At 40.3% G+C, this 27221-nt stretch overlaps 1 protein-coding gene across 8 annotated transcripts in view; it reads right to left on the bottom strand.

Moving 5' to 3' along the window:
* The window catches only part of ANO4 (anoctamin 4), a 413826-nt gene that overhangs the window by 368958 nt on the left and 17647 nt on the right, over window positions 1–27221 (bottom strand). For all 8 annotated transcript variants that reach the window (XR_012420534.1, XM_015431432.4, XM_005571998.5 and 5 more), the window contains exons 2-3: window positions 26104–26187; window positions 19851–20102 (exon numbers count right to left, since the gene is read on the bottom strand). Coding sequence is in view for 7 of the 8 variants with exons in the window: in XM_015431432.4 (XP_015286918.3) it covers window positions 19851–20102; window positions 26104–26187 (336 nt within the window). In the remaining variant the exon portion in view is untranslated. The remainder of the gene's footprint in view (window positions 1–19850; window positions 20103–26103; window positions 26188–27221) is intronic.

Here is a 27221-nt window from a genome sequence, read left to right as displayed (position 1 = left end):
TAGAGTACATGGTCCAATGTGTCTCTGTGAAAAGCATCTAACCTCTCTAGGTTTCCATATCCTCAAATGAGGATACTAATACCTATGTGTGGTGGGTTAAATAGCGCCTCCCAAAATATATGCCCATCTGGACCCTCAGAAAGTGACTTTATTTTGAACAAGGGTCTTTGTACATATAGTTAAGATTAAGGTTCTCGATCATCCTGAATTAGGATGGATTTTAAGTCCAATGACAGGTGTTCATATAAGAGACAGAAAAAGGGAAGACAGACACAAAGAGAAGGCCATGTGTAGACAGAGGTAGAAACTGGAGTAATGTTGTCACAAACCAAAGAATTCCAGTAGTCCACCAGAAGTTGGAACAGGAAAGAAAGGATTTTGCCTTAGAATCTTCAGAGAGAGCAGAGCCTGTTGACATTTTGATTTCAAACTTCTGGCCTCCGGAACTGTGAAGGAATAGATTTCTGTTGTTTTAGGTCATCCAGCTTGTGGTCATCTGTTGTGGTGGTCCTAAGAAACTAACACCCCTCCTTTACAGGGTCAGTATGAACATCAAACAGGATCATGTGTGGGAAAGCACACTGTCAATTCTATGGTTTTTTTTTTTTTTTTTTTTTTTGAGACGGAGTCTCGCTCTGTTGCCCAGACTGGAGTGCAGTGGCGCGGTCTCGGCTCACTGCAAGCTCCGCCTCCCGGGTTCACGCCATTCTCCTGCCTCAGCCTCCCGAGTAGCTGGGACTATAGGTGCCTGCCACCACGCTTGGCTAATTTTTTGTATTTTTAGTAGAGACGGGGTTTCACTGTGTTAGCCAGGATGGTCTCTATCTCCTGACCTCATGATCCACCCGTCTCGGCCTCCCAAAGTGCTGGGATTACAGGCATGAGCCACCGCGCCCGGCCCACTGTCAATTCTTTAGAGTGATATAACTGGCAGCTATCATTATAAGATCAAAACATTGAAAAGAATAAATCCTCTCAGGAACCAAATCCCAGACTTGCACCTAAGGATACATCCCCAGCAATTCCTTCCAGAGAGGACAGAATGCTGGTGACTAGCTCTAAGGTTATGCCTCCCCTTGCCTTGCTGGCTCCAGACTGCCTCTCTCCACTTGCACTTGTGCCTTTGAGGAAGACTGGAGTGTCATCTGGTGCAGAAAGAAGGCATCTGCTCCCAGGCACCAGTCACATGGCAAGCATTACACACCAAGGCCACCATCTGCACTAACAACTCACATCCAAGTACAGTTCAATGTCAGCCTTACTCTAATTCTGAATGAGCCAAGACCACAGGCAGGTGACTCTGGGGCCAAAATCTTTCCATGAACAGTGCAATTCTGAATCAGAGCATTGCAGGTAGACAAGCTGGAGGCTGAAGAAGGAAGAACCCACCACATGGCCCTCAACTGCCAATCTCTGATCCAAAGAGCCTGTTTAGGACATTTTGGGGTATGGTGTGATCCTCACGATCTTTTCTGCCTTTTTCTTTTTAAAGGAAGTTTTGAGTGTTGAATGTTATTTCTTCATATTAAAATCCACAGTCCTTGAAGGAGTGAAGAATAGATACAAATTGATCATAGCAGATGGGCAAAAAGAGTAAAATAGACATAGATGGATGAAGACCCACAGAGGTGGAAAAACTCCTACAGAAACCATAAAAGCAAAGGAATCCAAGAGAAAGGTGGGACAATCGCCCTTGATGAATTTAATGGCACTTTAGACTTTACAATACGCTTGTGGGAAAGTTGGTATGGTTTTCATTTTATAAAGAAGAACAAAGAACAGCGGGCAGGTTGGCAGTCTGTGTTCAGAGACCGGACATCCACTTATCAGGAATTAATGGAGCAAGTGGACTCAGTGGCCTTCAAAGGCTTTTTCCAATTTTGAAATTCACTCTCCTTGAATGCAAAGTTAGCAGTGGCTCTACCCTCCATAAAGTCAAGTTCATGGTGTACAGCATCCAAGGCCTTCACAATCAGGCCTACCTTTGTAGTTACGAGAGAGAAGAGTATGTAGGAGTAATCAAAGATAATATTGAAAACAAGTAGGCAGAGGCCCAATCATGAAGCACTATAGAGAATAAACTTTGTTCTCTAGACAGTACAATTGGGAACCACTAAAAAGTTTTACAAAAGGAAGTGACATATCAGATTTGCACTTTAGAGAGATTAAGCCAACAGCCGTATGGAAAATCAGAGGGACTCCAAGGAAGACAAGTGACAAAGTAATTGTCCAGTCAAAGGTGACGAGGCTTTGAACCAAGGCAGGGAGATTGGGGATGGAAGGAGATAGAATCGACAGGCTTACTACCTGGATGTGAGAGGCAGGGCAGAGGACAGCCTATGATTCTTCTAGGATTCTGTCTTGGGCAACTGGGTACATTCACCAATTTTTATCTGCCCCTTCTGGAAAATGCAGATGGGACAGATTTTAAAAACTGTCAGATTAACAGTTCCACATTTCCCAGAAGGGACAGATTTAAAAAAAAAAAAAAACTGAGGCAACAGGATGATTTTTGGCTAATCTGAGTCAGAGCGCCTGCAGGACATCCCAGATGGAAATGTCTAGAAGGAAGTCAGAGAAGTTCAGGTTGGAGGTCTGAGACAAATGTACAGAATACAGATTGCAGGTGAAATAGGGGTAGTGAACAAGACCAGGAAAAGCAGACAGAGCAAGAGAGGGGAGCCAAGGACAAGCATTTGAGACACACTGACATTTAAGTGACATGAAGAAAGATTAGGGTAAGAAAAGAAGAAGTAGAACAGAGAAGAGGGACAGAACCCATGTCTGAAGAGGTTCAAGGAGGAGATCTCCCAAGAGTTGAAATATCCACCAAAGAATCAGAGAAAACAAGTGAAAAAAAAAGTTGAAAACTCAGATTTTTCTAGCTTACTATTCTGAATTTTAGACAAAGGATAAAAGCATTTCTCATTAAATAGTACAACTGAACTTATGCAGCAATTTGTCTCTCAAGATGTGAAGCAGATTTAGAAAGAAAAAAAAAGCTCAAATGTTGGGTGGGGTGGAAAGAAAAGAGGCATTAACTTCTTGTCTTCCTGCTCCTTGTTAAGCCTTTGACTTTCTGGTCAATACTTGTTCCATCACTCAATCACATTATAAAATAATGTTCTAAGCTGGGTGCAGTGGCTCACACCTGTAATCCTAGCACTTTGGGAGGCCAAGGCAGGCAGATCACAAGGTCAGGAGTTTGAGGCCAGCCTGGCCAACATAGTGAAACCCCATCTCTACTAAAAATACAAAAATTAGCCAGACGTGGTGATGGGCACCTGTAGTCTCAGCTACCCAGTAGGCTGAGGCAGGAGAATCACTTGAATCTGGGAGGCGGAGGTTGCAGTCAGCCAAGATCACACCGCTGCACTCCAGCCTGGGCAACAGAGCAAGACTACACCTCAAAAATAAAAATAAAAAATGTTCTATACATACATTTAAAATGGTACCTTCAATTTCTTCCTGAATCTTCACTAATCTGCTTACTATGTAGGAAGGCTCCAAAGTAAAGTGGCATTTCAGGACACACAATATTAAAATATTGACCCTTTTAGAGCTTTCAAAAACATTTTAACAGCCCTGACTATATTGAAATTCGACACTAGCAGCATAGATGAATAATATAAAGCATTTAAAAGCACTTCAATATAACTTTTAAAATGTTGTAATTGCATTTTAATTAATAAGAAAAATATATCTGACACTTGAAAAAATAATAAAGGCAATTAAAATAACGACACGTGAAGACTCCCTGACTTGAGATTAAATAAGGAAAACTACTTTATTTCTCCTAGTGATAACTACTCAGAATCTCTTTGCAAATCTCTTATGTCATCCTAAGACCCAAAGATCCTCCAATAAAACAGTAGAAGACTCGTCCTCTGTCACATTTCCCCTAGCACAGGGAAAGTGGTTAAATGTTAAAGTTTCACTTTGCATAGGAAAGGGAGAGGAGAGAACATTAGCCGCACTGTTGGCAAACTTGAAAACAGGTGAAAGCAAAGTGAGTGCTCAAACTGCCAAGAAAACAAATATTTGGGTTGAGGAGGTGCAAGCAAACTAGGAAGAAATTTCTTATTAGCTAAGACAATTAATGGTAATTAGATGAAGATAAACAAAAATGATTGTAATCAAAGTACAGGTATAGTGATCATTACAGCATTTAAAATTAAGGATTAGGGACACAGCATTAGCTTCAGGATAGAACCTAGACTTAAATAATCAAGTCATTTAATTCAATAAATATTGATCAACTATTATGCATCACACACATGGCTAGAGGGATCCAAATTCAATTCAGACATTTTCCCTGCATGGTGCCCACCATCTGGCAAGGCAGAGATATACCCTCAACTATGATTCATGGTGGCTAATCATCTGAACAAGGTGCTATGGGATCACACAGGAAGAAGCATGGGGTATGCGGAAGTCCTTGAGGAGGAATTGGTATCTGAACCAGACTTTGGATTTCACCAAGCAAGAGAGAAGGGGAACAAGGCACTCCAGGTGAGGGATCAGCATAAGCAAAAATGTTAACAATACACTAGGAAGAACTGGAAAGCAGGATGCTTGGGAGCAACAAAGCTAAAATGATAGGCCGGGTTAGACTATGAGGGGCATGAACCCCACACTATGAAATCTGGACTCAAACTACAGGTTGTCAGGGATCATTGATGGGTTTTGTGGGCATAGAAGGACATACATTTACTTTATTTTGATAAAATGCACATAACATCAAATTTACCATTAGTGACATTCATTACATTCATAATGTGCAACCATCGTCACTATCCAGTTCCAAAACATTTTCATCACCCCAAAAGGAAACCCTGTACACATTAAGCAGCCATTCCTCATTCTCCCATCCCCTGGCAACCACTAATATGCTTTCTGTCTCTATGGATTTGAATACTCTATTTCATATAAATGGAATCATACAAGATGTGGTATTTTGTGCTTGGCTGATTTCACTTAGCACAATCTTTTCAAGGTTCATCCATGTTGTAGCATGTATCAGTATTTAATTCCTTTTATGGCTGAATAATATTCCATTGTACGAATACATTATACCACATTTTGTTTATCCATCCATCCGCAGATGGACATTTGGGCTGTTTTTACCTTTTGGCTATTATGACTAGTGCTGCTATGAACATTTGTTACAAATTTTTGTTTGAATACCTGTTTTCAATTATTTTGGATATACACCCATGAGTGGAATCGTTGGGTCATATGGTAATTCTATGTTTAACTTACTGAGGACCACCAAGTCCGCGATGGTTTATAAGCCAAGGAATCACAGATTCAGATCAGTGTTTTAGGCAATGACAACACATGGTGGTGCTGGGGGTTGGAATAGACCAGGAAAAGAGTGAAGACAGGAAGGCCAGCCAGGAAACTACGGCCCCTGCACAGGCAAGAAAGTAGAAAGACTTGATCCATGGCAATGACCACAAAACTAAAGAAAAGAGCATAGACTTGAGGGACATTTGTGAGGCAGAATGAGCAAGAATTGATGAGCAATTAGATGTGGGAAGGGTGAAGAGAACACTGTGTTCATAGGTGCACATTATATTGTGAGTTATATGTTCACAGTTCACCTCCTTTGCTAGATACTGAGCTTCTAAAAGAGAGAGTCATGTCTTAGTCACCCTCACATCCCCAGTTCTTAGCATAGAACCTGGCCCAGTAAATGAACAAAGAACAATTTCAGTGTCTGGTTGAATAATGGTGCCAGCCATTATTCACAAGAGCAAAAGAACTGAGGGATGATGACTTTGAATGAGTGGTTGGTTAAAGATGACTCTTTGCTTTGTGTTTCAGAAGCAGGATGGATGATGACGCAGCTTGTTGAAACAGGGAACACAGAAGTGGTTTGGACAGGTGCTTGTGGGAACATGTGGGAACACGTCCAACAGACAACCAGAAATTCAGAGCTAAATATTCAGGGAAAGGTTGGAACAAAAGGCCATTTTTGACATGTACTGTACTATTGATAGTTTTATGCATTAAAATATCTCATTTAGATATCTAATTTCATGAATCAACTAAAACTACTATAATACAATGCTATAAATCTTTTCCTAGGAAGAACTGAAAAACAGGAGTAAAAAATATAGTGTGGGTTATGGCTTAATATAAATTTTGCCTGTAGCTAGGCTGGAGGTAGACCCAGGCACATCTCAGATGTTGGCAGAGCAGGCTGCCTGCAAATGTCTGCCTTCCTAAAGTGATGTACACTGGGGAAGAGAGGGCCTTATAGGCAACTTCAGGTTGGAATAGGTAAAAGGAGGACAATCTACCCAGGGTATGAGGAGGAAAGCATGATGTCTCTTTCAGATAAATATTCCTGGCCCAGTGCAAAGGACTCAGATCTGAGCCCACTTGAAAAAATGGCCTCTTTGGGGTGAAAGAGATCATGTACATGAGATAGAGAGGCTGTGACAGATTGTGTCCTTGGCCCCAATTATTCACAGTTCCCTAATTCCACAGCCTTTCATCATGTGACTTAGCAGTGTTGCTCCACTGAGAATAAGACATTCTGCCCCATCCTTAATTTTGGGCTCAACCATGTGGCATGGCTTTGGCTTATGAACTACTAGCAAATACGCTGCCATCAGAAGCTTGAAGTGCTTGCATGATTGGACTGGCCCCTTCTCTGGTACCTCCACCACTGCCATGAGAATGTGCCAGAAAGCACATTCCTATGCCTACTGAAAGAGGAGAGACTTATGGAGCACAGCTGAGTCATCCCAGCTGCTCCCACTGAGGACAACCTAGATCAGTCAAGGGCCAGCCAACTCCAAGATACTGAGTAAGCCCAGCCAAGATCAGCAGAGCTCTGGCCAAGCCCCAGCTGATTCTAGATAAATAAGTACATCTTAATCCTGTATGCCACCGAGGTTTTGGGGTTGTTTGGTATGCAGTATCATCATAGTAATGGTTAATGGATATAGATCCTTTGCCACAGTTCTTTGCTGACTCAGAGATGTCAGAACTATAGGGAATACAGAGCCCTTTTGAGGGATCACATCTTTGCCAACTCTGGGAGACAGTCTCATTGCCATAGGCACCATAGATATTTTGAAATGAACATTAATAATAATCAGTCTCAAAGAGAAGTAATTTCCTTGTACAACAGACCTCACACACACCCACATTAAAAAAAAATTGTGTGACCCCTATAAGGTTTCCAAAGGATTTCAGGTATTATATTATCTAAATCGATGTTGTTCAAATTACGAGTTGCAATTCATTCATAAGCAGTGACATCTATTTAATGGATCTCGACTTGTACTTTTTGGGGAACAGAATGGAATGGAATGAAAAATATCAGAGTATGTAACAAATAATAAGAATTATTTCCTTAAATATTTTTTTCAGGTTTGTGCGTGTGTGTAAGAGGGAGAGGGAGGAAGGAAGGGAAGGAGAAGTAGTAGTAGTAGTAGTAGTAGTAGTAGTAGTAGTAGTAGTAGGTCAAAATACACAAATGTTTCTTACTTTAGGTATTGTTCAAAAATGTTGAAAGCCACAGGCTAAAAGAAGGTAACTACATAGCATTTTACTACTAACTAAACTTCAGCATCAAAGCCCAGCACAGGAAATATGAGGAGGAGACAGTTAAGAGAAGGGAGAGAAGGAATCCATGGGCTAGAATAATTAATAGGAAAAGTTGCTTTCACTAACATTTTAGGATTTGAAAAACACTTTTGCCTATTTTATCTCATTTGAGTCTTATAACCGCAGCATTTTACAGATGAAGAAATTGAGGCTCAAAGAAGTTAAGTCTTTAGTGTGAAGGTAACACGGTAAGTCACAAAGCTGAGAAGACAAGCCAGGTCTTTGTCTCCTATTCCACATTCCAACTATATCTTCGCCAGCTCCAACACATTCTTGAGATCTCTCTCAAATTACTACCACATCCTCAGTCTTTCCCCATCTTCAAAATCCAAATTAAATGCCCTCTTTATACACCCCCTAATAGTGTCCTTTGCCTTCACTGAGCTAATGAAATTTCCTTATTTGGATGATTATTTCATCTCTCTCTCTTCTACTAGCCTATCCCGCTGTCATTCCATAATAAAGGAGCCTTGTTGGCTTGGGTCACTCCAGGACACCCAGCACCTAACATAGTACTGGGCACAAAGTAGGCACTCAATAAATAGCTGCTGAATAAATGAGTATGAGTTACACAACCTGGAACAAGGAAAGTGGGCCAACTCTTCCATTCTCCAGTTACGACCACAAATTAGTTGTATCCTTATTTGCCTGGAAAAGACAAAAACTGTACAGTTTCCAAAACATGTACCCACATAACTAGAAGGAATAGTGACCAGAGGGTGTTACCCAATCTGTTCGGTGCCTCTTTGCTGGAGAGAACTACAAACTGAACCAGAATCCAGGTACTCAGCAGTTCCTGGGGGTTGGAAAGCCTGCTCAGATTCTGGGCCTTTTTCTCCCTAGACCTCAGAGCCATGATCCACTACTTGCCCTTAGCTAGCAGAATGGTCCACAAGTCCACTGGTGTCTACAAAGCCGGTAGATGAACTCTTATGAGCCAGCACTCCAAAACCCTGGCCTACTTCGGCTCAGCACCTTGACACCATACAGGTTGCCAGTCATCTCCCCGTCTCAGCAAAGGTCGGTGGAGATTTTCCATGCTTGTGGTCGAACTGAGAATTCCATCATGCTCTCTGACTTGCTTTCCCGTGTACATCTTCCTAGTCACTTCACTTCCATGAGCTGATGTCATGGATGCTGTGGGCCCCATGGTACTCCCCCAGCTGCTGATGGCTCTCAGCTGAATGTTTCTTGGGAAACTCCCCGCAAAGAGAATTCCCCAGGGTCACATTCATTCCTTGTGGCAGCTTGCATCCAGGCAATGATGGCAGGGTACAATAGCTTTGTTGTGGGACAATGTTGAAGGATTGTTCCAGCTCCAGGTGTCCCTGTGTGAGGGCTAAGGCTATGTTTGTGCATCATCACAGTTTATATCTTCCCTCTGCCTGGTTATGCTTCCTTCCCTCCATCCACCCCACACACACCACACCATACACACTGATCCCAATGACTCTCCCCAGGAAACTTCTTGCGTGCACATCTCTGGTTCAAAATCTATTTCCCAGAGAACCAGAACTAAGACAGTTAAGCTCCCTCTTGAGTCAGTACCATGGTTGTTGGGATTTTCATTTGGTGTTTAATATCAAAACAATGTCTATGGAAACATTAAGATACTTATACATCACAGACAAATAATATTCCTGTAACAGAGCATAAGCAGACTTCCCACTTACAACTGGTAGTAAAGAAAATGTTTTCTATGGAGTGCTGTTTTGGGAACTCAGAGGTGTGTTTTGATAAAAACAATATAAAAATAATATTGCCAAGAATCTTTAAGAAGAGGATTATTCCTGTCTGTCAAAGCACCTGCCTGTTAGTGACCATAAATTATTTGGTATAATATTTTTTGTTACCTGTGTCCTGTACTAAATTCCAAGCTCCATGACTGACAGCATGGGCATCACTTGGAAGCTTGTTAGAAATGCAGAATCAAGGCCATGCACGGTGGCTCATGCATGTAATCCTAGCACTTTGAGAGGCCGAGGCAGGCGAGTAACTTGAGGTCAGGAGTTCAAGACTAGCCTGAACAACATGATGAAACCCTGTCTCTATTAAAAGTACAAAAAAAAAAAAAAATTAGCCAGGTGCGGTGGTACACGCCTGTTATTCCAGCTACTAGGAACACTGAGGCACAAGAAGTGCTTGAATCCAGGAGGCAGAAGTTGCAGTGAGCCAAGATCATGCCACTGCACTACAGCCTGGGTGATGGAGTGAGACTGTCTCAAAAAACAGAAAGAAAGAAAAAGGAAAAAAAAATGCAAAATCTCACCACCCCTTGCCCAGACCTACTGGATGAGGATCTGCAGTTTAACAAGAAGTCCAGTGGGCTTACATTAACGTTAAAGTTTGAGAATCACTGGCCTAAACTACGAAGCTTCAGTATCACATTTTAACTTTATTGAAAATATATGGGATATCCATTCAGTCATATAACACATCCCATTAACTACAGAGTGCTATTGAAGCTATCTCTAAAATGTCCCTTGCATTATCCCTTTTGGATGATACTGTTAAATCCAAACTCAGGCTCTCTTAGCTCTTGTGGACCACACTTTGAGTGGCAAGAGTTTAGATGACTGGAAGATGGATGACTTTATTGGAGCATCTTAAAGCCATCTGATTTTAAAATATATAATTATTTGCAAATCAGATTCAACACAGCTTTTATTCAAGTTCTTCAGTCTCTTATATTAGAAATCCCCAGGTAACTTAATAGCTACATCATTAAATTGACTTTGTCTTCATCATTTCTTTGTCACCAATCATTCTCTGATTCATTGGTGTTTTCAATCTTGTAAAACTAAATAACCAGCACACATGGAGAAAGAATTAACAGGACTGCTGGAATCAGTAATTAAACAACAGGAAACATCCTTGAATTCTGAAAAGAACAGTATAGGCAAGTTTAGGAAAACAGGAAATTTGAAGAAAGCTCAGCAATGTATTTCTCTTAGCCAACGCTCTTGTCAAAATGAATGTTTCCAAAGATTCTCTTAGTTCTAAAGTACAGGCAGTTCCCAACTTAGTTTTTCATTGAGAAGTAGTATACATAGAGGTTAAAATTCTGGGCTTGCACATAAATGTCCATTAACACATGGAATGTACCATGGAAGACCGGAGTAACAGCCCCAGAGAACCCAGCCACCCTGTGCGGCAATACCTCTATTGATGACACATTCAGCACTCAACCTCAATGTGAAGGAGACATTTACCCCCAAGTCTTCTGGAATCAGCCTTTGCACACTGTCCTGCTGCTTGGAACCCTGGTCCCTCACCTGAAGAGCCTCAACTGAAATTTGCCTTCCCTTCCACTGTGACATCTTCTACCCAGCCAGCATCTTAGGAAACCACAAATCACCTTTCAAAATGCATAAAAATGCCCTACTTGTTACAATATCTTAAGTAAGTTAACCCTCATATTCACACTCCATGTAAACCAAACCAGGAAATTTATTCCATAACATATGATTAAAATCTAAATACCCCTTCAGGGCTACTTTGACAAAAGGGAAATTTTTAAAGGCAGAGAGGGCAGTAGGAAGATGACATTCCATTTTTAAAAAATCATATACAATGCTCAATTAAAATCAGAAAAGGCAAGAGAAAAAGTAGGAAAAAGAGAAACGAACAAATGCAATAATAGAAAATGGTTACAAACATGGTAGATACTAATTCAACTATGCCAGTCATCACTTTACTTGTGAATGGTCTAACGACATCAATTAAAAGAAACTGTCAGAATGGATAAAAACACTAGATCCAACTCTGTGTTCTCTAGAAGAAACCCACTTTAAATATAATGGTTTAGAGACTTTCTAATTTATATTTCTCTGGTTTTTGTAGAGGGTACCTGGTCTTCCATTACTCTGTGACACGGATTTAGCTGAACTAACACTCTAGCAGAAAGGCTCAGGCTGGCTGGGCACACGGTGTGCAAGCAGGGACAGGTCAAGGAGTGTCTCTGGCCTTCTCTATAAGGGAACACACGAGTCTCCTGGTGAGGTCCAATTACTCTGCATCTCGTGGTCACATCAGTCGCTCAGGTTGCAGGGTCACTGTTTGCAGCACTCTATCTCTGAAATCAAACCTCTGTTTCGGTTGGCATCAGTTCTGAAAATATCTGGTCACAATTTGTTGAAAGACATTGAATTCATGCTATCAAATGGGCACCTCTTCTAAGATACTCTATACCCCAGGCAAATTCACAGCAACATAACATTGGGCACCTAAGTTTTCAGAGCTTGCATATATGGAGTACCAGTAAGCTCGGCAAGGTCACCAGAAAAGGTGAGTGAACACCCTCCCCCTCAAGACAAGACACGATGCTCTGCTCAGACTTTAGGTGCACAGGCAAAAGCTAGGCTCCTGGGAAGTGATCTGGAACAGAAGACAGTCATTGCTCAACTCCTCTCCTTTTCACAAATGAGGAACATGTGTGTAAAGTCCATAAGGAATGTTTGGAATTCATTAGTGTTTTGTTTATGCGTTTGTTTGTTTTTAAGACAAAGTTATGCTTTTGTTGCCCAGGCTGGAGTGCAGTGGCACAATCTTGACTCACTGCAACCTTTGCCTCCCAGGTTCAAGCGATTCTCCTGCCTCAGCCTCCCGGGTAGCTGGGACTACAGGAGCATGCCACCATACCCAGCTAATGTTTGTATTTTTAGTAGAGACAGGGTTTCACCATCTTGGCCAGGCTTGTCTCAAACTCCTGACCTTGTGATCCAGCCACCTCGGCCTCCCAAAGTGCTGGGATTTCAGGCATGAGCCACTGTGCCTAGCCTAGCATTCTTTTTTAAAAACACAATCCCACCAGAATACCACTAAAGGGAAGATGGTGAGGCCAGGGAAGGAGGGCACAAGGCAAAAGGAAGAGTTCTCAATGATTCCTGCCTATGGAAACGCAGGGAGATTACCAATGGTCTTGAACACATCAGAGGACAAAGGTGTTACCAGTAGTCTCAAGGGGAAAAATCTTCCTCTTTGGAAAAAAATTCCCCCCATGTTTTTGATTAGGGTATGGTTTGCAAAAGGCCCTTGCTAAAATAGGATCAAATGCATTAAAACCCATGAACCCATTATCAATAATTAAGGTACCAGACTACTGCCACCAAGCAGAGCTTCAGAGAACAGGATCAGACTTTGGTATAAGTCAGTGGTTCTCAACTAGGGGTGATTTCGCCTGCAAGCATACATATGGCAATGTCTGAAAACTTTTTTTGGCTGTCACAACTGACATCTGTTGGGTGCAGGCCAGGGATGCTGCTAAACATCCTACAATGCACAGGACAAACCCCACAGCTAAGAATTATTCAGCCCAAAATGTCCACAGCACCAGGGTTAAGAAACTGGTATTAGTTAAAAAGAAAGGCCTAAGTGCAGCATGAGATACAATTTATGGAGAGCTAAAGAACACAGAAACCTGAGAAAGGAGAAATCAAAGGTGCTAATCATACTTCACCAAGGACAGCCCTAAGAAAGAAACAAGAATCCTGGGAATGCCCTAAAGGAGGGGACCCATTGCAAGGGCAAGGTACTACACAGAGGGTAAGAAACTCCCAGGGAGGAAGGAGAGTTAAGAATTGACAATGAACATGGGACAATGAGTTAGGGACCACGTCTTCTGCATGTAGGATGTTTAGCAGTATCCCTGGTGTCCACCCACTAGATGCCTGTGATACCTCCTGCCCAGTTGTGTCAACCAAAAATATATCCAGACATTGCCAAATGTCCCCTGTGAAACAACATCATCCCTGCTTGAAAAATCATTCTTCTAAGAGGGATCTTTTGAATTTTTATATACATATTTTTCTTATTATTTCATCGTTTCTTCTAGATTCAAGATCACTTTTTTCTTTTTTTGAGACAGAGTCTCGCTCTGTTGCTCAGGCTGGGGTGCAGTGGCACCATCTCAGCTCACCACAGCCTCCGCCTCCCAGGTTCAAGCAATCTCATGCCTCAGCTTCCCAAAGAGCTAGGATTACAGGTGCATGACACGACACCCAGCTAATTTTTGTATTTTAGTAGAGATGGGGTTTTGCCATGTTGGCCAGGCTGGTCTTGAACTCCTGACCTCAGATGATCTGCCTGCCTCAGCCTCCCAAAATGCTGAGATTACAGGAGTGAGCCACCATGCCCAGCCAAGACCCTTCTTTTCTAAACTAGGTTGTTTAGTCATTCTTTCAGGTGGTCTACATAGAATACATTTTCCCAGTCTTTTTCCAAAAATTTTCTTATGCTGATCTCCCTCTCCAGTGATCACTTAGCTCCATTTGGAATTCTGAATTGACCTTCACTTTCTTCAGCACCTTGAAGATATCAAGCTGCTGTTTTCCAGCCTGTCATTACTACTTGTTTCTCACTTTGCAGGTAATCAATTTGTTTCTCACTTGCAGGTAATCTGTCTTTTCTCTCAAGTTATTTATAAAACATTTCTGATTTTTGCTGACTCACCATATATTTACATATGGATATATTTTTATTTATTCTATTCGGCACTCATCATGCTTCTTACATCAAAGAATTTGTGTCTCCTAATCAATTCTGGGGAAACTTCCAGCCATTGCCTTTTTAAACATTCCTCATATATATACGTTCTATTCTTTTAATGCAGAACAGAATTTCTATTAAATGGATGTTGAGCTTTTTCATTCTGCTTTCTACATTTCAACCTCCTCCTTCTTGTTTTTGTATCTCATATATCTTTGTACTGATAATGGGGTAATTTCTTCAGATCTATCTTCCAGGCCTAATTCTCTCTTCAACTGTGTCTAATATGCAGTTTCAATGGTCATAGAAAACATACTTCCTACATGCCAAGCTCTGCACTGAGCAAACAAGTACATGATCAAACTATTAATTCCTAACTCAAGAACTTTATTTACATCTATTGTGGTAGCCATATGAAAAAACTGTATTGAAGTACAGTAAGAGCAAAATTCAATACGTGCATAAGAATTGCCAACGGAAACAGAAAGAACAAAATATGCTGAGGCAAAAAGGGAAATAATTCACAGAGGAAACTCTTAACTGAGTTTGAAGAATAAGAATGTTCTAGGAGGAGAATGTAAGGAAAGGTATCAAAGTAGATGACACAGACGTGCAAAATCATAAGCTTTTAGGAAACAGTAAAGAATCAAGTGTAACTACTGTGCCGACGCATCTGTACAGAGTGGTGAGAGATGCTGGAGAGTCAGCTAAAGTTAGTTAGGAAGGCCCTCATGCACCTGTACCATGTACGAAGTGTTTAGACTTTATTCTATTGTCAGTGGAAAAGCAACAGAGATTTTCAAGTGGAGGGCAGGAGGAGGTGGAAAAGGAGGAAGAAAAGGTGGGAGAGGGAGGGAGAAAGAGGAAAAGAGAGAAGGAGAGAGAGAGGAAGGGAGAGAGAGAAAGTGAAAGGGAGTGAGGGAAAGAAGAAGAGACAGAGATGAATTGGGAAAGCTAAACTATGGTCATGGAAGAATTAAGATGCAGGGAGACTTGTAACAAGACTGCTAGCAGCACTAGTCTAGGCAGAGATGGTGAGAGTTTGAGCTGAAATGTCAGCAAGGATGGAGAGGAAGCTCTGAAGTACCAATATTTCTAAAATAGATGTAATTAATATGTTAGCCAGCTGGCTGTGGAGGCTGATGGCCAGCAGAAGGTTAAGCATGAGGGGGTTAACCCAAAAAACTGGATTAGTACTGTGGATGATGCAATTAACTGAATGTTTGTGTCTCTCCAAAATAAATATGTTGGAATTCTAATTACAGCATGATGGCATTTGGAGGTAGGGACTTTGGGAGGTGATTAGGTTATGAGGGTGGAGCCCTCATGAATGGGCTTAGTGTCCTTATAAGAAGAAGCCAGAGGGCCAGCTCACTCTCATTCTATTCTGTGAGGGTATAGTGAGAAGACCAACCAGCTGGAAACCAGGAAGACAGCCCTCACCAGACGCCAAATCTGTCAGTACCCTAATCTTGGACTTCCTAGTCTTTTTTTTTTCTTTTCCATGAGAAATAAACATTTGTTGTTTAAGCCACCCAATTGTATATTTGCTATGGCAGTCCAAACTAACACAATGAGACTATGCCAGCATTAAATAGAATAATAAATTCAACTTTGAGGGCTACCAGAAGGAAGTTCCATTTGGGGCATATAAGTTTTGATAGTCTGGGATATATCCAGGTTGAAAGTTCCAGTAGGCAGTATATGTATACATACACAGGTAAAACTTGTCAGAGAAATCAGACATGAAAATATGACTTTGGGGGCATCAGTATGCAGCTGGGGATTAGACAGAAAGGAAGGGAGTGATTGAGGATCAGCTGGGGATACAGGAATGACTAGAAAGAGAAGTTGTACGGTGGAGGTGGTAGTGGTGATGGAAGTTACACATCTTGGTTATCAAAAATTGCATGTTAACATGGACACACAGAAGGGAACAATAGACACCAAGGCCTACTTGAGAGTGGAGGTTGGGAGGAAGGTGAGGATTGAAAAACTACCTATGAGGTACTATGCTCACTACCTAGGTGATTAAATAATTTACATAACAAACCCAAATGAAATGCAATTTGGCCATGTAGCAAACCTGCACGTATATCCCCAAACCTAAAATAAAAATTGGAAGGAAATAAAGTGAAAACATAGTTTTACTCTTTTTATGTGAAACTTACTAAGCATGAAGGAGTTATTTCCATTTTAATTTTTAAAATATCTTTCATGCCTTATTTTTGTCCTCAAAATATTTCTTGATTTAACCAGAATTCTTATAGTATATCCCAAAGTCCAGTATCTAGTAGCAACTTTTTGAAGTGTAAAGTTTCTAATTATTTTTCTCTTAAACCAAAGCTTATAAATTATTTGTAACAAATTTAATATCAATTAAATACTATCATCATTTACTTCTTAAAAAATTGTGTGTCAAACCTACTAAAAGTATCTGAGATAAAGATCATTTCCAAGCTTTCCTCCTATGGTTCTCTCAAATGTATCTTCTTTTAATTGAAGAAATAATTTAATAATATATTCTGCATTCAATGTATTTTTACTAATATTTTAGTTAAATATTTAAAATATTTTAATACTATTAGCATTTTAATAACATTAATTAAATAATTTAAAACAAAAATGTATGTGTGATCACATCTTGTGAAATCATCTATCTTAACACTACACTGAATTAGAATGCCTGGCTTACTTGTCTGCCTCCTCCACTAGACTGTCAGCTCCTGAGATAGGCGTGATGCCTTACTTAACTTTCTCTCCCAAGGACTTATCACAATACATAACATGGAGTGGTAACTTACTATATATTGGATGGATGGATGGATGGATGGATGGATGGATGGATGGATGGATGGAGCAAGCCAGACACGGGAGACAGTTTTTCTGTCATAAGGAAGAACTACATTCAGGACCACTATGCAGTTTCACAAGTTGTTCACTGCACAAGGTGACAAGTAGGGTTAAGTAAAGTCTAACAGAAGAGAATCTACTGTAGAAGTTAGTCACACAATGAAGGGAGAGGATGATGGAACAGGATGGTGACAACAGTTAACACAGATAAATAAAATGAGAGCTCAAGAAGCTCTAGTCATTTAGTTAGTGTTCTGCTATTAATCATTCTTTCTAGGATTGCAGAATGGTGGGATTTATAAAATAGAAAAATGATTTTAAAATGTGTTTGGGAAATTCTTAAACAAGAAAATTCTCACAATCCATAAATAATTGTACAGTTATATTGTGCCTAAAACTCGTCAGCTCCTCTATATCAATCCCAAAGTTTATAGAGAAGAGAGATAGCTGAGAATTATGAAGGGATGTCTGGCAAAGTCTGAAATTTGTAGGGTATCCTAGCATAATTGAACTGACTTGTCTCACCTCAGAGTTTTCTTCTAACTAGCCACAGAAACAAAAAATTAAGTATAAATGAGTAATAAAATTAACTGTATTTTTAAAACAAAATAAAATTAAACTGTATTCTTTAAAACACAAAAAGAAAACTAGAAGTTTTCACACAAAAATATGTATTAAAATCAACAAATTGTTGAAAGAAATCAAATAAATGTAATAATTGGCCTACACATAATCATTGTTGAGACTTACAGAAGCTATACCAGCATCTATAACTTTCTATGATAAAATGATTATCACATGCTTGTGTAGTATATATTTGGATATCCAGGCTTACTTTGTTAGGCTACAAATAGTAAGAATAATAATAAGCAGTTGCCTGGAAAAAAATCATATTTTATTGCTAATGGAAAGTTCCCAGGAATGAAGAGAATTATAGGCTTTTGTTTGTGAAAACCCACAAGTTAAACATAGAAACCTCTTCCAAAAATCAGATCAACTCTGAGTATAGTGCTCTATGGAGGAGGAAAAAAGTCAACTAAGGGAACCATGATAAAATGTTAATCTGGCAGCTGCCATTTCACACCCCTTTTTGCCAAAAAATGCCATAACCTTTCAGCTACCCTGGGCAAAGGAGGTACTTCATATATTAACTTCTGATTTTATTAAACTAAAGCAAGCAGAGCCAGCTTTCCTTCACAATAAAAGCAAAACCCAGAAGATTTTAAACTTACTATACAGAAACATTTTCAAGTCCCAGATAGTGATTTTTTCTGCTGTCAAACTGACCTTCAACAAGGACAGTCAGAAAGATGGTTACTTTTGACATGTGCAGAACTGGTGGTATGCAAATGTTCCCCAGTGCTCTTCAATACCAATCCCTGCTATTTCAATTCAGTCATTTGACTAAAGAGCCTTTGGAGGGGGTCCTAAAGGTATGTATGGGAACCGCAGGAAACAAAATCCCAGGAAGTAAAGCCTGCCAAATGCAGATTGCTGAAGCTCACCCTGTGCCATGGACACAGCATCCCCTGGGGTAAGACCCAGGAATCTTCATTTTTAACAAGTGCAATGCTGATTCTCAACATTTAGGGATGTCTGCAATCTACTGCTTTGAAGATTAGTTTTGATAATCTAAAACTTCTGCAACTTCAGCATCTTACCTCTAGGTGGCAGCATCTATGAATTGTTGAGTGTCGCAGTATCCCAACATTCAAAGATTTATTTCCAGAACCAGAATTACACATTGGATTTGGCTGACTAAACCATTATCTCTAAGTGCTGTATCTATAGAAGGAAAACATGGCAGGATAGATTTTGCATAATTTAAACCTCCAACTCAGATTTTAGAAATAAAAACAATTAAATGGCCATCCTTGCATGGCCATTTCTGCAGCTATTTCCAGGGTGATGTAAGTGATAAATTTCAAGGCAGGATGTTGTAAGCATTCTTCTCGCCCTGACTGTTTAACTCATGACTTCCAAGGATCACATAGATCAGCAGTCAACAAACATTTTCTATAAAGGACCAGATAATAAATATTTCAGGGTTTGTGAGACGTACAGTCTCCGTCACAATTACTCAACTCTGCCACTGTCATTTGAAAACAGCCATAGACAATACAGAAATCAATCAGTGTGGCTGTGTCCCAGGAAAACCTTATATATAAATACTGAAGTGTGAATTTTATATAACTTTCATGTGTATCAAAGTATTATTTAAAAACTTTTTTTTCCAACCATTTAAAAACGTAAAAGCTATTCTTAGTTCTTGGGCTGTACAAAAACAGGTAGCCAGCCAGATTTGGCAGTAGTTTGCAGACCCTTGAGATAGATCAGTTTGGTGGAGCAACATGAATTGGTATTAACTACAGTATTCAAAGATGACTTTCTGATGATGACTTTTTTGAATACACGAATTTAGTCCAAGATAGGTATCTTGTCACTAAATACAGCATTAAATAACTTAAAGCCATATGACAGATCTTGGAATTTTGATTCAGAGTTGATTTCTAGATAATATTTTACCAAACAGAACTAGCACTTAGGTCAAATATTTCTATACACATTCAACCTTCCTTCTGGTATAGCAAAGCTATTAAAGGCCAGTGAGAGGTGGGCACAGTGGTGTGCATGCCTGTAGTCCCAGCTATTCAGGAGGCTGGGGTGGGAGGGATTGCTTGAGGCCAGGAGTTCGAGACCAGCCTGGACAACATAGTGAGACCCCATCTCATTGAAAAGAAAAGCCAGTATGAACATAGAGGTATTGTCGGGGTCCATCACATCACACAAGCAGAAATACAGATGCAATTTATTCAGCAGGCAAATGTGTGAAGGAATCTTATATACACCCAGTCCTGAATCTCCAACAGGAAGTCAACACTTACCCGTCGTGTCTTGACTCAGGGTTTCCTGGCTACTACTGCTGTAAGAAGGCACTGGAGTGATAGACAGTGAGGCTGGACAGGACAAAGGTGTGGCCTGGTCAGTCTTGCGGGTGAAAGATCGGTGGTACACAGGGATGCCTGCATCTCTGGAGACGAAGAGAGGCAGATCTGATGGGAGGGTGGGTCTGCCTTGTACGTATGGATTTTTCCAGTGCGTGAGCCCAATTGCCACAGGCCCAGCAATGTCATAACCTAGTGAGATAAACATATTAGGTGAGTGGCAGCAATCAAAGCCATATGGTGTGCTTATTTTCATTATTTTCATACTTCCCCAAAATCTTAGCTGTTAGTCAAACCAAATGCCACTTGGGCTAAGAATGTATGTTCACAATAAACAGGCAGGCATCATCCCTCTTGATGGATCTTGTTCACTTAATCAACTTATGTTTATCAAGTACATGCTAAGTGCCCACTCTGCCTTCAAGGAGCTCAGAGTCCAATCAAGAAAGGAGATAAGACCTGTGTTCATAAGAAAAAAATTATTTAAGTCCTACTATAAGCTAGAAACTTTGCAGAACTGATCTAGAATCCTCACAGCAATTGTACAAGGGGACTATTACAATTTCAGTCTTACAGATGAGAAAACTGGATCTCAACCTGGCCTACATCAAGTTCCAGAGGCAGAACTTAAGCACAGATTTGACTCCAAAATCTATGTTCTTTCCCATAAACTACAACTAACTACAGTACAAAGCAAGATGAAAGAAGCCATTTTAAAGTAGATCAGAAAGTGCTCCTCCGGAGTTCGGGGGAAAGAGCCTTTCGAGGTATAGGGTCTGGGACCTGGGGAAGGTAGCATGAATTTGGATGAACCTAGGGAATATTATACTAAGTGAAATAACAGAAAATGACTGTATGATCTCACTTATACACAAAATCTTTATATATATGTATATATAAAAATTTATATATATAAAAATTTATATAAATTATGGAATTAAAAAAATATATAAATTGTAAAGATTAATTTAAATTATAATGTTAATTATAAAGATTTTTATATATAAACTTTATAAATTACATATATACATATATATATATCAAGATTTATATATATATATAAACAAAGAGTAGACTGGTGATTACCAGGAGCAGGGAGGATCAGAAGACAGAGGTAAAAAAGTACCAAGCTGTAATTAAGTTATGTAACGTGAATAAGTCTAGAGATTTCATATACAGCATGAGAACTAGAGTTAATAACTTCATATTGTGTGAACTGGAAATTTGCTAACAGTAGATTTTAGGTGCTCTTACCACACACACATTAAAAATGGTAACTGTGAGATGATGGTCATGTCAAGTTGCTTGACTACAGTAATAATTTCACTATGTATACCAAGACATTATGTTGTGCACCTTAAATATATGCGGTTAAATATATCAATATAGATCTGATTCATCATAAACACTTAATAAATAAATATATGTTCTTTTTCCAAAAAAAATAAAAAGTCTCTAAGGAACTTTGGACTCTCTAAGATTTCAGATTTTAGCATTTATTTTATAAAATTATAGCTAATTTATAGCATATATTTAATTTTGAAAAAATATAGTTCACACAGCTAACAAGTCTTTTTTTATTTAGGAAATTTCTACATCATTTACTCTGAAAATGGAATTCATTAGCAAATATTTTAATCCACATTATTGATATAAATGAGCTATGACAAGATCTGCATAATTATGATGAAATATAAATAGATGAGTCTCAATTTAAAAGCAACAATGAAACCACAGTATTTTGAAGAGACAATCATCCAGGGAAGAGCTGATACCCAAGGGGCAAAGAATAGGAATGTCACGTTGGCAGCACTGATAGCCTGCCCATCCTCCCTCACCCACCATCATGTCCCCTCTTGGGGAGGGAAGCAGGAACACGGGTCTCAATTCCCACTGGACCCAAAACTGTGAAGAAAGAGATGGAAAGAACACCCCAAATTGTAAGCTGTCTTGAGAAAAAATAATGTTAACTATGTGGTTCTTAAATCTCTCATACGATGGCTAAAATGGGAATTTACCTAGAAAATAAGGGGCTAATCAAGTATCTCATGAATAAATAGAATAGTTTTAGGAGTCCTTCTTCTGTTCTCTGGATTTTTTCACCCCACTGCTTTTGACAAGACATAGGTTCGTCTAGGAACCACATTACTAGGAAATCCACACATATGCTATTTTCCTAAATGGAACACCCTCACAAATGTGACACTTCTGTGTGAGATGACTGTTTTGTAAGAGAAGGAATGAAGTACAAGAAATGAAAGAAAACAAAGGAGATTTTAGAAAAGAACTCTTGGATGATCCATACATCTGTCCTCCCTCTAGTACTTTGAGTCTAAAGTTGTAAATTATTTTTGTTCTTACTATAAATATTGCAAAAGTGCTTCGCACTGGACAGACTGTGAGCAGTGGATATAGCCCGTTGCCTATGCAGAATCATTCCCCTCCTGCCTCCCAACAGAGCCACGACTTCATCTGGGAATCTGTCCCACCCCACACAGCCTTGTGACCCAGGACACAAGGCTCCTTCCCTTCCTCATCCCTGTCCAAAGCCTCAGGTGAGCCTGATAGGGCTAAAAACAATGCCATCTCCCTTGTCAATGATTGGCTCAAGGATGGTCGTGGGATACAGCCCTGCCCAGTGAGATAGGAGGAGTCTACCAAGGAGCTACAGGGGAAAGTTTCTCAGCTCCTCAAGCGAAGGCCTGAGGAGGGCACCAAAGCTTCTTTCCCTCTGATCATTGTCATGTCTGAATGCAGTTCCTGAAACCCTACAGCCATGTGGTTGCCACCATGAAGATAAATTGAGAGAGGAAGGCATAGGGGAAAAGGCCTTTTACAATGTCACTGAGCAGCTTAATCAACCCATCCTAAAGACAGGCCTGCCTCTGGTGTTCCTGTTATGTGAAATAATAAATTTCCTATCGTTTCAGCCCATTTGAGCCAGGGAACTGAAGCAGTAATCAAGAGCCTTCTGGTTACGCTGGCACCTTTTGGGAAGATTAAGCATCTGTCATATCTACCTCCCCTTCAGAGGTTAGTTTTCTAAGGCTGCTGTGACAAAGTACCACAAACTCGGTGGCTTAAAACAACATAAATTTATTTTCTCACAGTTCTGGGGGCTACGAGTCCAAAATAAGGTGTCAGCAGGGCTGTGCTATCTCTGAAGGCTCTAGAGAAGAATCTGTTCCAGGTCTCTCTCCAGGCTTCTGATGTTGCCAGAAATCCCAGGGTATTCCTTGGCTTGGAGATGTATCACTCATACCTCTGCCTCTACTATCACAGAGCTCTCCCTGTATGGTCTCTGTGTCTCTTCCCTTCTTATAAGGACACTAGTCACATTGGAGTAGGGCCAACCCTAGTCCAGATGACCTCATCTTAACTTAATTACACCTGCAAATACCCTATTTCCAAATACGGTCACAATCACAGGTACTGGGGATTCGAATTTCAAAGTACCTTTTGGGGGGAAAATTTCAACCCAACACCCCGACATGGTAGCTAAACCTGACTGGACCAGGGAAGGCCACACTTGGCCCAAGTCTGCAAGATGTCAGGTAACAAGAGTGTCATCCAATAGGAGCCTGATGACCTGGGCTCAAATCGCAGCTCTTACTCTCATGTGTCCATAGGCAACTCTTTACCCTCTCAGGAACTCCATCTCCTCATTTATAAAATGGGGGAAAATAACACTGTTTAACCTCAGGATCTTTTTGAGGATTAAATGAGTAAATACAGAAAAAGTAGTTAAAACACAGTGCTTGGCAAAAAGCTCCCCAAAAGTATCTGTTAGCTACTGTATCATCCTCACACTATCTACCCCTCCATTTTCATTGAAAAAAGTACCTTAAAAGAGAAGTTTCTACTCACAGCCCTTCCCTCCGTATTCAGAGCTCTGCAACGTGGCTCCCATCCCACCACCCACTCACGTGGCTCTCAGGATGTCACCTAGGCAGACTTTAATTTTCAACCTCTTCAGTCTATCCTTCTAGAAATTCTCTGGGCTTTCCAAGAAAGGTGCTTGCCTGGTTCTCCTACCTCTGTTATTATTTCTATCCTGACCACGCTTCCCCCAAAGATTGGTCCTTGGTCCTCCACACACACACAACGTACTAATTCTCACTCTTATTATCTCATCTTCTTCCAAAGATTTAACTGAACTCTCTGTGCAGATAGTGCCAATATTTTCATCTCATGAACATGTTCTCCATATTTCTAATTTCCCATGAGGCATTCTGAGGTAAGAAGTCTCACGGGCATATCAAATCAACACATCTAACCTATAAGCATCACATCTTCTTCCCAACTTCCACGTTCCTGGGAACAGCTCAGACTGTGTCACCCTGAGATAAAATCTCAGGGAACACTTACTATCCCCATACCCAGCCAATGACCAGTTCTGCCAGCAATTCCATCCCTCTCCCCCAAGACCCGCCTCTTCATCCCACCTCCCTAGTTGATTTCTGTCTCATGTCAAGACCACAGTCACAGCCACTAACTCTGTTACAGTACCAGATTCTCCCACATGAACTCCATCCCGTTTACCACCAGAATAATCTTCTCTCATCTATACGTTTGTCTTGTTATCCCCCTACTTTGAACCCTAAATGACCTCCTACTACTTAACTAATGTTTAATGTCTCACTAATGTCTCTGGGAATGGCATTTTAGGTTACTCAGTGTTTTCCAACCAGAGTTTGTGAGTTCTTCACAAGAATTCTTAAACTGTCTTTGTTTTTCATTTAAAAGTTAATCATTTAAAAATTAATATAAGCATATTCTGGACCAAGTCTTGCCAGTTAATTTTAATGTCTGGGTTTACTTTTGTGTTTCCATCAGGTTTGGCACCAACTGGTACAATGAATGAGAAAAGGGGAGAGATGGATATGCCAAGGTACATTCATGGCAAATAAAGATCCAATAACCTCACATCAGTGAGCATTAACAGATATTTCACAGGGGGTTGAACTGAGAAAGGCGGCAGCAATGCAGAGTCATCATGAAGTACCTAGCAGTAAAACTGTACTGCACTCAAAGAACCAACATCACTGCAGCCAGTACCCCATTGCATTACAAGCAGTGACTGCACTTCAGCAAAATAACAACATACACCATATTAAATTAGTGTGGTAAATTTGTATTTTTATTTGAGTTACAGAATTTTAACTCTGATTTGCAAAATCAATTTTAATGGCTATTTGGAATACAAGGTATCTATATATAGTTCTATGTTTGAACATACTTAAGTAACCTCATAATAAAAATAATTTAAAACCATTTTAGAGGTTCATCATTAGTGCTTTGTATAGGCATCCACATTGCTGGAGTTTAAGAAACCATGGCATAGTGTTTAAGAGTATGGGCTTTAGTGTCAAACAGACCTAGAATGAAATCTTGGGTAATTAATTTCTAGCTGGGTGGCAAAGCTCAAGTTTCCTCATCTGTAAAATGGAGAAATAATAGTAACTTGCTCATAGACTTCTGATTAAGTAAAATAATGTATGCAGGGAGTCACGAGCAGCTGGCAGGCAATAAGTGCAAAATAAGCATAAGCTGTAACTATTATCTTCATTTTTCTTTTCTGATCTCTAAGTCACTGCCCAACATTCTAGAATCAAGAAAGTTTTAAAAGGAAATGGAAAGGAGAAGGATTCATCCAAAAGAAAAATGGCGCAGTTCACTCTTCTACTTGCGACCAAAGTAACTGGTGTTTAAGGTTGAGTGAGCATAACAAGGAGAAAAAGTCTCACTTTGATTTTCAGCATCACTCTAACACTTGCTTAGCATGTTCTCCAAACAGCAAAGAGTAGACTTTACCATGCATTTTCAATTTGCGCTAATTTCTTTTAAAAATAGACTAATATAAATCTTTAAAAAGCAACTCGATTGTACTATCAAGTGCATAATAGTACAGGTGCTACATAAACGAAAGGGTTAAATCAAATGATGAAGATCTAGGAACAAGAGATGACTTATCTCCCTGGACATTTCCTCCATCTAATTCCATGCAAAAGCAGTAAATATCCACAAGAGGGCGATCCAGAAAGGTGAGTCCACAAGCAATTGCTCTGATTCTGAAAATAAATGTCTATGCATTTACATTTTCTTCCCTCTCCTTCCCCAGCCGCCCCCTCGACCTCCAGCTTTTCCAGGCAATAATATTCTTTAAAAAAATCAAAATGACACTAGTGCTCACCTATGGTGATCTGGCTGACACAACTGTAGTAGCTGCCCGTTGTTGCAGAGGAAAGGTTATAACTTCCGCTGCTCACATCTTTGTCTGTTAAGAAAATAAAAGACAAGAAGGTTAATTATAACCTAGTAGACACCATGACCACAATGTAAATATATGACTGGTGGTAAATAAATCAGCTATCTATGTCTATGACACCGGTAGTCCCATATTCATTTATTGGTATTGATGCTTAGGGACAGCCAGGTGCCAGACCCTGGGATGGGCACTTTGAACATTTCAATAAACAACCCAGACAGCCACACACAGGCAATTTCAGTTTCATGTCACCATTATTACGATGGGAGAGTGAAGGGTGCTTGGGCATTTGGGGGCAGGGGCTTAGACAGGAGAGAGGGTGCCTGATCCAGACTATAGACTAAAGAGTATCAGTTAAGGTTTCCAGGAGGAAAATTAACATCCTAATGAAAACCTAAAAGGTGAGTACTATCTGACTGGGCAAGAAGCGGATGAATTGAGGGAAACGATGCATGCAGGAGAGCTGTCATCCCCGTCCTCCATCCTCTGGAGGCTGAGAGGCCACAGGCAGCTTCGTGGGTTAGCAGCTGAATGCAGTAAGGAAAGGAGAGATGAGCAGCAGCCAGGTTGCAAAGGGTCTTGTAAACCAAGTTAACAAGTTTGGCTTCTGCCTAGAAAGCAGAATCCTATTTTTGTTTTAAAAAGATTACTTTGTGGCAGTTTCCAGGACAGATTGGAGGACAGTGAGATGACAGTAGAAAGACATTTGTGAGGTTGCTGCAGTATTCTGATGAGAAATAGTGTTGGTCAAACCATGGGAGGAGTGGCAGTGGAGACAGAGAGGGGTGGATGCAATGCCCTCAAAAGCTAAAAGTGCAGCACAGGCATCTATTTCCTCATTACTGTGAACAGAAAACGTTCTAGGCAGAGGGGGGCAAAAGAAACCAAAGCCTCACAGGTGCATTGCGTATCAGCATTTTCACCCACAACATTTCATGCACGAGGTAGGTGCCACCCTCACATCTCTGATGGAAAGGCTGAGAATCCAGGTGACTGAGCACCGTGCCCAAGGTCACACTGACAGCACATGGCAGAAGAGAGCT

Source organism: Macaca fascicularis, chromosome 11, assembly GCF_037993035.2.
Source record: "Macaca fascicularis isolate 582-1 chromosome 11, T2T-MFA8v1.1".
In the NCBI taxonomy this organism is placed as follows: domain Eukaryota; kingdom Metazoa; phylum Chordata; class Mammalia; order Primates; family Cercopithecidae; genus Macaca; species Macaca fascicularis.
Note: the sequence above shows the minus strand (reverse complement) of the source record. Positions and strands in the feature narration are given on the sequence as shown.